This window comes from Condylura cristata, unplaced genomic scaffold (assembly GCF_000260355.1).
Source record: "Condylura cristata isolate star-nosed mole 26May11 unplaced genomic scaffold, ConCri1.0 scaffold00005, whole genome shotgun sequence".
Taxonomy (NCBI): domain Eukaryota; kingdom Metazoa; phylum Chordata; class Mammalia; order Eulipotyphla; family Talpidae; genus Condylura; species Condylura cristata.
Window position 1 is genome coordinate 11,657,872 of NW_004567106.1, and position 13,282 is coordinate 11,671,153.

A 13,282-nucleotide genomic window follows, 5' to 3' on the forward strand; every position below is an offset into this window, starting at 1 on the left:
AAAGGAAGACAACTTGTGGTGAAGTAAGGAGTGTTCTTTTAAAAGAACCTCACTCAAGCAGTTTGAGGGGGAACTGCTTCTAAATACACAGTTTCCTATCAGAGTTGTGTAACTTGTTGTAAGAAGGCAAAGGGAGATACTTAGTAACCTTACGATAAAGACACGTTCTGTAAGAATTGCTTTCAGGGTCAATTGCCAGTGTTTCTCCAAAATAAAGATGCAGGTAATTTTAGAATGGGGGAGAGATCTGTTATGTAACCTTTTATAAACTTTCCAAATTATACTATTCAGGAAATATTAGCAATTATATATCTTTTGATGCAGAAAAATTACATGTTAAGCAAAAATCCACAACAGGATATAATAAGCTCAGTATTTTGAAACATGTTTATAAATCAGAGCTGTATTCTGACTCAGATGTTGCAAGGTGAAGTATTATCAATAGCAATTCTAAATTCGCAAAATTAGCAGCCTTCTGAAGTAATAAATTTTGAAAGCAATAAAATTTGTTTAATGAGAAATGAGCAAAGAACCACACATTGGTTATTTTATATCTTGACTTTGTGCTTAGCAGTTAGAATACTGATTCCCAGACATAGTTGAATGAATTGGGCCCCGACCAATCCAGAATAGGAATATATCATTTATGAAGCAAGACTATATTATTTTTTAAAACCTGACCTCTTAGTCATTTCTTTACTCTCAACACTCAGATTGAAGAAGAGAACTAAACAAAGTACTACAAATCAGTGTTTTACTAGAAATCTTGTTTACTGGAAACAATAAGAATTCCAGGAGAAATGTCATTTGGTGACTCTCAGAACTTTATTTATCATCCTCTGACAGACGAACCCTTAAATTCAGGCAAGATATACTGTCAGAGAAAGGTGAGAAGCTGCCTCTGGTCTAAGAAGGAGACTCGATATCTATCTCACTCTTTTCTTGAGGCATTAACACAAGAGACTTGTACCCCACAAATGTCTCTTGAAGCACTAAGAGGTTTATGGGATGACTTATATTAAGTCAGCACTTAGTACTTAGTGCTTTTAAAGCTTTCTGCCCATGGGGTCTAAAGGACAGGTTGAAGAAGGAAAGTCGGAAGAAAACAAGAATCAATAATCAAGGTCCAAGGAAAAGAAAAGCACATAAAAGAAGACACCAGCAAGACAAAAGAGTATTTCCCACAATTCCATAGGCACCCTCTACACTTAAACTGACACCAAGGAGTTTGCAAAAGCAGTCTGTAGAGCAATGCCAACACTTTGCTTGTCCACCTGAGGTTCAGGGCTCTCCCTGCAGAAAGCAACTCCTGATGAATAGGTGAGGTGGTCAGTTCTGTCTGAATCACTGCAAAGCAGGAACAGTGACATTAACCTTGTACTACTTGGGAGATATTTCAATCATGAGGTTTGTTGTCACCAGGAGGGAAAAGTATTTCAACTGGAAGGCAGTGACCCTGTAAGGGTCATCATCAATCACCTAGGGTCAAAGACCTTCCCAATTGTAAGAAGAGGCAGGGGGTAAGGGGAAGAGGGCAGAGAAAAGATCAAAAGCCCTTTGATGGGGTTATCTACCTATACAATAGAACCTGCAAAATGGAACTCTCTGGAGCTTGAAACCTCCCAGATTCTAAGGTGAGAGATTTTAAAAGGGTTTTTTAAAAAGGACATGGATTCTTAAGCTGAAGACTGAAGTCAGCAGATGGCAGAAGAGGCCTAGAGGCACAGGTATTAATATGGTTGCCAGTTTCAAGGCTTGTTAACAGCAGAGAACCAAATATTATTTTCTTCTTCTACATTAAGTATTAGTAGTAGGAAGGAGAAAACTCTGTTGCCTTCGCAGTGGCCAAATGGCAAAGTGGCCCAGTGAACTACCAGTGGTATTCTATTTCAGCTGCTGCAAATACATTCATTGGTGTTCTCTTTGTAGAATGCAGTTACAAAGAGGGAGGCTGGGAAGTGGTCTGGCTCTTCACTATCGTGCCACTGGAAAAGCAGGCATGGTCTGTGAGGCCCGTTCTATTAGTGATGACACATTCTTTGCTACTGTTATGTGGCTTGATGAACCTTAGAAGATTAAGGGAGATACTGGATACATAGAACTCCCTAGCTAGAGGTGTGTGGATCAACTCCATTAGGCATAACTCAGAGGAAGAGGAAGGGCAAGTTTAACTCATAAAGAGGTGCCACTGAATTCCTGGTTATTCATTTGATGCATTTTTTTTTGTAGTATTTTCAAAAAGCATCATTAATCCTGAGAAGAAATTGTCCTGTCCCCAGGATGATTTTCCATATTAGCTAGAAAGTGGAGTTAGTTCAGAAACACAAACAATATGAGCCTTTTTAAAACTCACTGAAGATGTTTATAAAAATAATTATTTTAAGAAATAAAACTTACTACAGAGCAATATAAATGGCTTTCAGATTATGAGCTGTTTTGATTAGCCATGCCCTAGATGCCTGCAGCCTACTCCCATTAGCATGGATAATTGAGAATCTGCTGTATTTCCATTTTAACGCAGTCTCTCTAATACATTTCAGGCATTCAGTTGGAAAACCAAACCTTTGATTATTATTTCACCTTACATGAATTTAGCAAAAGGTACTAACCTCTATATAGTCCAAAGAAGCCTTCATAGCGCAGTACTTTCTTAAAACAGTCAAAGCTGTTTTTATACATTAATTCTCCCACAAAAGAACCAGTTGATCTTTGGTTCTGCATTCGAGTTTTTACGAGATCAATAGGATACACAGCAGTCGCTCCAACAGCTAAAATCAAATGATATCAATATTTCAGAAGGATTAAGTTTAGTCGGAGGAAAAGGGAAGGTGGTTTAAAGTCAAAGAGAAAACCAATAAAAGAAGAAAATTTTGCATGTACAGATTTTCAATAAACAATTGTGGATCCTCAAGTGTCTCCTAACAAAAGGATGTCACAGTTAAAAAGGCCATCACTAGAATCTAAACCCATTATTAACTGACTTTAGAAAGCCTGTCTACAGATACAAGAGCTACAAACCACTCCCATGGCCCTGATCACACAGGTGTATGGGGAGAAATGTGCCTTCTGCTCTTGTCCCATCTTGTGAATACAGACTGGTCACTGGTTTGGGTAAAGACTGGACACATCTTGTCTTTTAACATTTCAAGGTGAAAAATAAGAAAAAGATAAGAAGAATAAAAATAAAATATTTTTCACTTATTCATGACTAACCTCCAGCAATAGAACCCAGACCAAACCTATAGGCCGACTCTGCAACTTGTAGAAGAATTGGTCGAGATGAATCGATGGAAGGCTTCTGTGTATGCACACGATTTGGAGAACATCAAGACAGGGAACAGAAAAGAGAACAGGACAAAATTGAGCACATATTATTTTAAAAATCACCCAACGGACTCTAAACTCATGATGTAACTTAAAATGTCAAAGAGGAAGGTAGGGTTAGATACAATAAGCTCTTATTTATGAAAGGCTGTTACTGCTATTAATGTTTAAAATCTAATTGAACATAATGAAAGCCATTATGTACCCCTCCAAAAAAAACATTATATACCGACAAATCTTCAAATGCTTGGTTTCAATAGTGAGCAAGGAGATACAAATTTTAAAATATTAATGAGACATCATTCTTAATCAAAGTGGTAGTAATACAGATATATGCCATTCCCACCTTAGCAAGAATTGATAAGAATGGTGCATCTCAAATTGTGATTTAATCAAGTCTAAAATAAAGGGGAACCTGGTAATAATGTTCAAACCCTTATATGTATATAAACTCTGACCCTACAGTTCTACTTAGACAAAGTGACAAGGTGAGCTAAAAAAATAATCATGAATGAAAAACCAGGATCAAGCAATGTGAAAAGCGGTACTGTTTTAAGAGCAAAAACTATGAGAATAACCTAAATGTCCAATAACTGAGGATTGTTGAATACCATAGCCTTCAAGTTAAATAAAGTCATTAAGTATGACATTGGAAAATATATGATGAGAAGTAAAGTACTCATGTGGTACTATAAGTAAAAGCAGGTAAAAAAACAATATGGCATATAAGGAATTTATGATATGATTCCCTTTACCTTTTCAATATTTGAAATATTTTCTTAATCATCTTTAATAAGTGGTAAGGACTATGTGCAACATTTTCATTCTTGTTGAAATTAGTTATTGTTAAAATATATGATACCTATACATATATTACGAACATTATGGCTCTTCTACCATCCAGAGAAATTTAGAATGTTTACAGAGGCTACAATGAGAGGGGTTGAATTATAAGGGACTGTAACTATCTCCTCTAGTTCACCTTTTCTACATTCATCCATTTGGCTAGTGTGTTGGTTTACTGTTTTTTAAGTCTATTATCTTTACAGTATTTTAAAAAGTACTGTAATATATAAAAATACATAAATGTGGGAATATTTCTCTGTCTATATAATGTAATTTTATGTCACAGAATTACCAAACGGGGGTGGCATACAGTTAGTGCTTAATAAATTAACTGCTGAATGAATAGTCAGATTCAGTAACATTTGTTTTTTCAAAAGCCACGACAATTAAAATTGGTGAACAATGAAACTAATTGCCATCCCCAGCTATCAACCCACTGGATTTTAGTGGCTGTCAATGTAACACAATTCTAATATGATGAGATCATTTGGAATTTCCTTCAAAGTCATTTAACTGAAAATAATCTTACACAGAAAAGCACTTTTTTTTTTTTTTTCAGAATGTAAAACACTTCTGCAAATTCCATGGGGTGTTTCCGATTCTACCCTAGCACAGAAAGAAAGCAATAATAACTCCATGTTGACAGATACATCAGTAAGAATGACTCTGTTTTATTTACATGAATATAAATATGCAGCACTTAGTGAGTTTTGGCACCAGAAAAATAAGTGAAATACTTTGGAAATAATAAGGTGGGAGGTGTAGGGGGTTACCACTATGACAAATTATTTAAAAGATAAAGTAAATGACAAGCCAGACTTCTACAAACTTTTCTGGAGCTAGAAACATAATAAGCTCCTAGGAGGAGACCAGAGAGGCTACAATCCCTTTGCTCCGGCGTGGAGCCGGGTGTCAGGAAGCCCACGGGGTGATGACCTCCCTCACTGGAGCCTGACAGTGTTGCCCAGCCCGCTGGGAATTGCATAGTGAAGCCTATTCCAGACAAATCCGCTGTGAATCACTCTAAACCTCTAAGCAGTAGCCAATCATTTCCTGCTGTAAATCTCATCAATCTATTCTAACCCTTTCATCGCTGTATGAACAAGCACCCATCATAAACTCAAAAGCTGCAGATGGTAGAAGGGAAAAATGTGGGATACCACTGCCAGCTAGAGAATAAAGGGAATCCAAGAAAAAAAAAATCCTGCTTTTTCTTAATCCCCAAATTTCTACAATAGTTAGTATTAATAGCACAAAACCAGAGACAATCTAGTACCAGTATTTAAAAAGCCAAGGGAGGGGTGAGCAAAGTTGCCTCCACCCCTGGTGAGACTATACAGTTCTCTCCCTAGCTTCCTCTTTTAACAAGGGCCGCTGGTTTTCCAGAGGTGCCTAGTTTGGACTGATTGAGTACACACCCACTACTTTAAGTTACAGGCTGCACACAAAATTCAGCCACTGCATTCGGGTGGGAAAGAACTGGAAGGAGGGCGTCCTGGCTCAAGGCCTGGCAGTCCTAAAAATGTAGCCCGCATCAACCCATTGTGGTCACACTGGCGTCTCCGTGCAGACCCAGAGCTCTGAGCCAAAAACTGCTAAGTCTCACGGGATTCAGAGATGGCTTTGCCTTAAAGGAGGTATTTTTCTGAAATGACGATGCTCGTCTGTGAGTGAATTTATTTTACAAACATCGTGCAAGCACAACACACACTCTGAAGGCTTTTATTCTCTAATCCTGATCTAGAAAGAGTGGGGCAAGAGTTAAATGAGGAGGTCCCATGTCTTAAGTTTCTGACTCCTACAACTTGAAGAGATCGGTTTCTGTTAACCATAAAATAAAATTTAGCATTCCTCAAATTGTTTCCACATAACTTATGAATCCTTTCACAGAGAAAATAGGTCTAAAAGCCTTCAAACTATGACTCCAGACTAAACAAAATTATCTCATTTTGATATTCAGAGAAACGGAAGGCATGGCAGTTAGACGATGCACCAACCCAGTGCCTCTCTGCTGAGCGGACGTAGCTTTTATTTAGCAGTGCATTGCTGAGCCTGGGCCAGGGAGAGTGACACCAAAACAGGACTGTGCTCGCACCTCTCGACAACAGATTGAGGGAAGAAGAAAAAACCTCTCTATTTTTGGAGTGTTAGACTTCCAGTGCAGTGGGGAAATCAGCCCATCTTTGAAAGAAATAAGTAAATGCCTATTATCTGTTAATCAGAACAGTGTCAGGTAATTTCTCTTCACAGCTCTTTGCGACTGTCTTGATTTTTGGGTGCAAAATGGAAAGATAGTAGGTCAACTGCCAATGTCAAAAAGGTAATCGTAGATGAGAAGTGCTTTCTACTAAGAGCCACAGAAAATATATTATTTTTCCTTCTTGCCCACCTGCCTCTGGGTCTCAGCCAAGTTGAAAGGTAGAGTTCCCTCTTCCAGAGGGGCAATTCGTTCAATGTCTGCTAAGGTCATACGTCTGCAGGGGGAAAAACAAACAGAAGCAGCAACCAAATACAAATTTATTAAAATTTACAATATGGCATTTTAAAACATTTCCTTTGTCTTACTTTCTCAAAGATTGCTACACTCCCCTCCTAACCTTCTTTTATTAAGCTAATTAAAAAAAGAAAAGAAAAAAAAAAGAGAGAGAGAGAGCCAACTTACCCCCGTGGTTCATATAAATCTGCTAACTGAAACAAGATGTCAACTTCCATGGGTGTAACCTGACCAAATTTCTGAGCTGCCAGAACAAACTCCTCTGCATGGAAAAAGAGTTAAAAGGAAAAGATTCAAGAAGGAATAGCCACTAAGTCTTGCATCAACTTAAGGCACTAGAATAAGTAACCATCAGAGAACTTTATTATAGTTATCGGTGCTAGAATTCTATTCAATCCAATTAGGCAAAATTTTTGCAGTTCTTCATTCATTAGAAAGTGTATTGCATCACATGTCTGCTAATGTTGGCTTTAAAAAACAAGTATCATCAGAAGGCTTGAGTAAATGACACAGGAGGAGGTCATTCAAACAGCAGGTCAGGGGAAAAAACAAAACGAAACAAACAACAACACACACACACACACACAAAATGAGGGAGCAGGTATGAAACGATGTATGCATAGCTCTCAGAAAGCTATGTTAATGAAGCTGTGGAATTCCTGAGAAAATTCTCTATTTTAAAAAAATCCCATTAAAATACTGATAAACCCTTGCTCCAAAGTTGTGGGCCAACTCATATTGTCACTAATATAACTTTACGGAATTCTTCATGTCCTTCTGAAGACCACTTTTGAGCTCAGATTTAGTAGAATTTGAAAATACTTAAGAAATTTCACATGGTTTCCTAATTCAATTGCTCTCTTCAATTTATTTAAAACTGGTTGAAGACTGCTTTGTTTGCTTTGGTTTGAGCAAGTGATGGAGAACGCATATGTACCATATGGCTACTATGTGTCAATGGGATAGAAAATCTCTTTTATAAACTCTTGGTTGTCTTCTTTCCCCTAATAATAATACACCAAGATATTTGTAGGCAAGAACTCAGATTTATTCTCACTCACCCTTAGTCACCTCCACATCTTTTCTGCTGCCAGCCAGAGTACTGTAGATCTTTCTAATGAGTTCCATGTTGTTAAGGAGCGAGTTAAATCCATTAAAATAGGAGAAACTAACTTGATGGGATGTGGTACCACCAGCAGCCTGGAGTAAGTTAAAAATAAGATAGGAGAAGAAAAATAAACAAAGGATTTAGAGGATGAAGAAGATTCAGAAGTATATCTATCAAATGCTACTTTTGGAAGTAATCAAGAATGCTTGGATAAGAAGAAATGACCTAAGTATTTTTCTTTCACATTAAAAAAAAAAAAAGCTATAAATGATTTTTAGAAGTTAACTGCAACTAATCATGACCAGAACTTGTCCTCTACACACAAAACTTCTAGAAAACTAAATAAATACATGTGTAGGATTATAGCAACAGGACCAGTAGTAATTTACAGAGTTCAAATTTCAATAGAAAATGTTTTATAAGCTTGCTTATTTCATCTAATGAGCAATTCTTTAAGACTCATACATGCAAAATTATACACAAGTACACATGTGTGTGCTAAGACATACAGAAGTATATTATCCCAACACAAATATACTATAAAACATGAACAATCTAACATAAATATCACAACTTGTCAAGTTACTTGTAACTAGTAATAAATAACCATTTAAGTACAGACTACATTAGTAGGATTTCTGGCAAACAAGCACATTATGTTGAAATTATGAGATGTCATATGCTTTGATAGGGGTTAAGATTGGTCAGAATTCTGATAATCAGAATTTGTAAGAAACCATATTTCTTCACAGGGTACAGGGAGACCGACGGTGTGCCCATTCTGAATGGAACTTCAGTTTGGGGTTTCAAACTCAATCCTTCCCTAACAAGGCAAAATAGTTTTATTAGGAAAGCCCTTCTTTATAAGGTAACAACCACATAAATCTTCACTTAGTAATCATTTAAAATAGCTGACATGAGAGTTTAGAATGGAGTTAAGGGGAGGGGTGGGGGGCATGAAAAGAAGCTAGATTAACAACACTGTGCCAGAATGGAAAAGGCCTTGTTAGAATGCCATATCTCCAAAAGAGGCACCAGGAAAAAAAGAAAAAATGAAAAGCTATCCTGAATTCCTGCCTAAGGGGAGCAGTGTGGAAAACTCAGATATGATGAAAACATTAAAAAAGTCCCTCTCTGGGATTAAACACAAAGAATTACCATCAAGTAATGATTTCCAAATCTGAATGACCTGCAGGATCAGCTAGGAAACTTTAGAAAATAGATTTCAGGACCTCACCACCCATACGCCGTGATTGAGCAGGCTTGTAAAAGACCTAAGTATGTACATTTTTAGTAGATCCCCCCCATGACTCCCCATCTTTATGCACCATGACCACAGCTTGGAGACCACTACCACAGAATGTTCCAGAACACCCTGCATCCATGGGTGAGGACAGTGGCTGGACATCCACTAGGACAGATGCTCCCCAATAAAGGATAGCACTCACATGTATGCTACCATCCTAACATATACATGCTGAATGGGAGGGAAAAAAACTGAAGAATGTAGGCTTTAGAGTTTCTCTTCTACTGACGACTCAAAAAGCCAACCTGTTAGTACTTTTTAAATTTTTGCTTTGGAGAACAGATGAAAGTGAAGATCAGCATTTGACATACTTCAAACTATCTAGCAAAACTAAAAGGAGATCCTAAATTTGTTTTTCCTTTTTTTAAAATCAGTTTGTGTGTTTTTTTTTTTTTAATATAGTCCGTATTATCCAGATAACCAATTAATCTACTCACTAAAACTAGCCAAATCATACTCTCTGTAGACTTGGGAATGTATATGATCATGATGTTAGTGTTTTATACAGAAAAAAATGCTACTTAATTTATAAGAATTGATCTTGTAATTCCTTATTTACTTAAGTCCGGTGGAATAAACTACTTCAGTAGAGCAAGGTACAACTCACAGCTACTAGGCATTCTTCCACGAAAGGTGTCAAGACGTGTGGGCGGATGGTGACCATGATGTCTCGAAAGTCAATGGCTGTCACTCTTCCTGTCTTGGCATTGTCCCTCTGTACAAAGGCTTGCTTTGCATGCTCCAATTGTATCTCCTACCAAAAAAAATAATAATAATAAAAAAATAAAAAAAAAATTATGAAATCCTTAAGTTATATTCCTCACTTAATTACTACACAAGACAGCTTCATTTCAAGCCAGAGTAAAGAAATCTAGTTGACATCTTGATTTAACAAGCCCCAGATGCTGGTTAAGTAACACCTCCCTGACTCCAAACTACTGTCTCCTTCCAAAGAGAAAACTTTGTTCAGTTCAGTGAACATGTCTCAAGGAAGTACACTCCACCTTAAATCTCTTATCCAAGGAAATCAAATTATTTCCATGCTCTGCTAGAGTCCAAGCACACAAAAAAAATACAAACTGGAATGAAGTTTGGTAGGCTCAATGATCTGGCCAAATCCAGCTTCAGTGACACAGGTGATCAGTGAAAGAGGGGGGGGAAAAAAACCTATAAGGACATTAACTTCTGGCCAAAGAAGAGAGAAAAAGTCTTAAAATCAATAATAACCTGATACACAAAAGGTGATATAACAACAGATTGAGAAGGACAGTTCTCTAGAAATGCTGTTCTTCTTATACTGCTTTAATTCTATCAATATTTGGGTCAGGTGAAACCAGGGGTGGGGGAACTGTCTTGTTTCCACCTTCTCTCATCCCATTTGACGCTGGTTGCCCCTTCTACCCAAGGACCTGCCAATCACAAATCTCCAGGGAGAGCAGTTTGTTCCTCTTGAAGACCTCTGCTCTAGAATTAAGAGCTGACTGTTATATGGGCCAGAGAGGGCAAAACTAGGGCAGTACTATTAGATGAGTGTTATTACCCATATGCTCTCAAGACAGAAGGTCAAATCTTGGATTTCTGGTACTAATCCCAGGGGATAAGGGTATCCATAAAATAAGACAGCCTTGCACCAAACCTACCATCCGTAGAGAAGCAGCATCCCTCTCACAGGAGAGCATTCTATTATTTTCCTCATGACACTCTGCCCATTTCCCAAATGTACCCTTAGAATGAAATCAAACCTCTGCAATTAAAAAACAACCCTGATGTGACTCACAAGGACTTCAAATTATTAAAGTGAAAAGAGGTTTTATTAGATTTTATGATAATTCAAGTATTAATTTTTTTAAACTTTGGTGGAATAATGACACAGCTGTATAAAAAATAATTGCCCTTGTGAAGTAGATGAAGTATGAGAAACTTACATGACTCTTGGAATATTTTTAAAGTATTCTAAGTCCCTTTTCTTTCCTGAAAAAAGTAGGGAGGAAAGAAACCAAATTATGCATAATAATTGTAATTGGACAATAGGACCATGCTGGGTCATTGTACTTTTCTCTGTATTTTTGTGTAGTGCAAAAATGTCTATGATAAAAACAAAGAGACACCCACTAACTGGGAGAAAATTTTTGCACACAATACTAATGAAAAAGGACTGATCACAAAGATATACAAAGATCTAATGAAACTCAACAAAAATAAAGTGAACAACCCCATCAAAAAATGGACAGAAGAGGCCCTCCCTGGTGGCACAGCGGGTTAAAGCACCGCACTAAGAAGCTAAAGCCACTTCCGCATGAGTTCGATTCCTGCCTGCCCCGGAGGTGACCACATGGCGCGGCAGACCTCTCCTGACCCACCTGCTGCTCCCCTCAGCAGTGTACTTCGTCAGTTGGCCTGTTCTGTTCCCCACTCTGTCTCTGGTGAAGCCTCTCACCACCCCTGAGGCTCTGGCCTGTACCCCAGCACTGTATGTACAAATAAATAAATCTTAAAAAAAAAAAAAATGGCAGAAGAGCTAAAGAGACAACTGTCTGAAGAGGAAATGAAGACAGCCAACAGGTATATGAAAAAAATGTTCAAATCACTTGTAATAAGGGAAATGCAAATTAAAACCCCAATGAGATACCATCTCATACCACTGAGAATGGCACATCTTCAAACAACTAGCAACAAAAAACATTGGTGAGGATGTGGAGAAAAAGGAACTCTCCTACACTACTGATGGGAATGCAATCTGGTCCAACCACTATGGAAAGCTGCTTGGAGGTTTCTCAAACTGCTAAAAATGGAGCTTCCATATGACCCAACAATTCCACTCCTAGGTTTATATCCAAAGGACACAACAACATTGACTCAAAAGAACACCTGCACCCCCACATTTATTGCTGCTCAATTTACAATAGGGAAGATGTGGAATCAACTCAAATGCCCCCCCAAAAGATGACTGGATTAAGAAGATGTGGTACATATACACAGTGGAATTTACTCAGCAATCAAAAAGAGAAACTCGGGCCTTTTGCAGCAACGTGGATGGAGTTGGCAGGGCTCATGCTTAGTGAAATAAGCCAGAAAGAAAAAGAAAAATACTGATGGGTTTCACTCATAGCAGAAGCATAAGGGACCAGGAAAAAAAAAATCAATTGGAATAAAGAAAAAAATGAAAAACAATGAACCAGAGACATTTTACAGGATGGAGAGGGGAGTAGGATCAAAACTGGGGCGGGGTGGGAAGAGCACACAGGACTATGGTAGCCGGGTGAATTGGTGATGGGAAGTCCATGGGGATTACAACCAAGATGAAAAAATGCACAAAATGAAGACTGATGTAAAAAATAATAAAGAGAAAAGAAAAGACAATATACTGGCAAGAATCAGAGTTCTTATTCTATTTCAAGAGCCTCATCTCAGGTATAGCATCTGCTGATTTTGGGCTAGCTTGTCCCTAGTAAACCTCTCTTCTGAGACCCTAATCTTTCAGTGCCTCCCCACTCTACCTTCCCAGGCAAAGGCTTCCCTTCCCAATGCCTCAAAGATTTCTTGCCAGGCTGGACTCCGAGACCCCACTCATCACTCTCATCTGCTGGAGCAGAACTTCTAATTGCTTAGAGAACACATTCATACAGGTGTCTTATAAAAGCAACAAATCTATATACCACTAAACCCATTATTAAATGTTGGCCCACCTGCCCTTTAGTCTGGTCCCTTTCCTATGTTAAAGCTTAATTACTACCATGTTGTTTTTTGGATCACTTACCCAAGAAATACATCATCTTCTGTTCTTCAAATTTCCTTTCCCCAGTTTACAAAAGCTGTTACCAAAGTTACCAAACTAAATCACTTGGACTTTTCATGTTCACTCAAATGGTCTCTTACTTCTCACCTCTGATGTCACTGGTCCAGGCCATCCACAGACCTCCTCTGAATTACCACCATGGCATGAATGGACCGAACTGCCAGTGTGGCATTTCTTTCTGACTTCTGCAAGGCACCATGCACACATCAAAAGCTGTCTTTTAGAATCTCAGCTCTGGGCCTCCCTAACAGCTCAGGGGTTAAATGTAAGCTATGAATCTGTTGCCAGCCCCTGTAGCTGAGTTTGATCCCCAGCCAAGGAGCTGACCCACATTGCGCAGCAGACCTCGCCTATCTTTCCCTCTGCTCCCCTCAGCAGTGTATTTCACTAGATCCACCTGTTCTGCTT

The 13,282-nt window shown here is 38.2% G+C and overlaps 1 protein-coding gene across 2 annotated transcripts in view; it reads right to left on the reverse strand.

Annotated features, from left to right (window-relative positions):
• Positions 1-13,282, reverse strand: part of SLC25A13 (solute carrier family 25 (aspartate/glutamate carrier), member 13) — a 171,996-nt gene that overhangs the window by 59,332 nt on the left and 99,382 nt on the right. For both annotated transcript variants that reach the window (XM_004676710.1, XM_012721067.1), the window contains exons 6-11: positions 9,686-9,832; positions 7,726-7,864; positions 6,833-6,926; positions 6,560-6,644; positions 3,214-3,298; positions 2,610-2,768 (exon numbers count right to left, since the gene is read on the reverse strand). In XM_004676710.1, the coding sequence (XP_004676767.1) occupies positions 2,610-2,768; positions 3,214-3,298; positions 6,560-6,644; positions 6,833-6,926; positions 7,726-7,864; positions 9,686-9,832 (709 nt within the window). The remainder of the gene's footprint in view (positions 1-2,609; positions 2,769-3,213; positions 3,299-6,559; positions 6,645-6,832; positions 6,927-7,725; positions 7,865-9,685; positions 9,833-13,282) is intronic.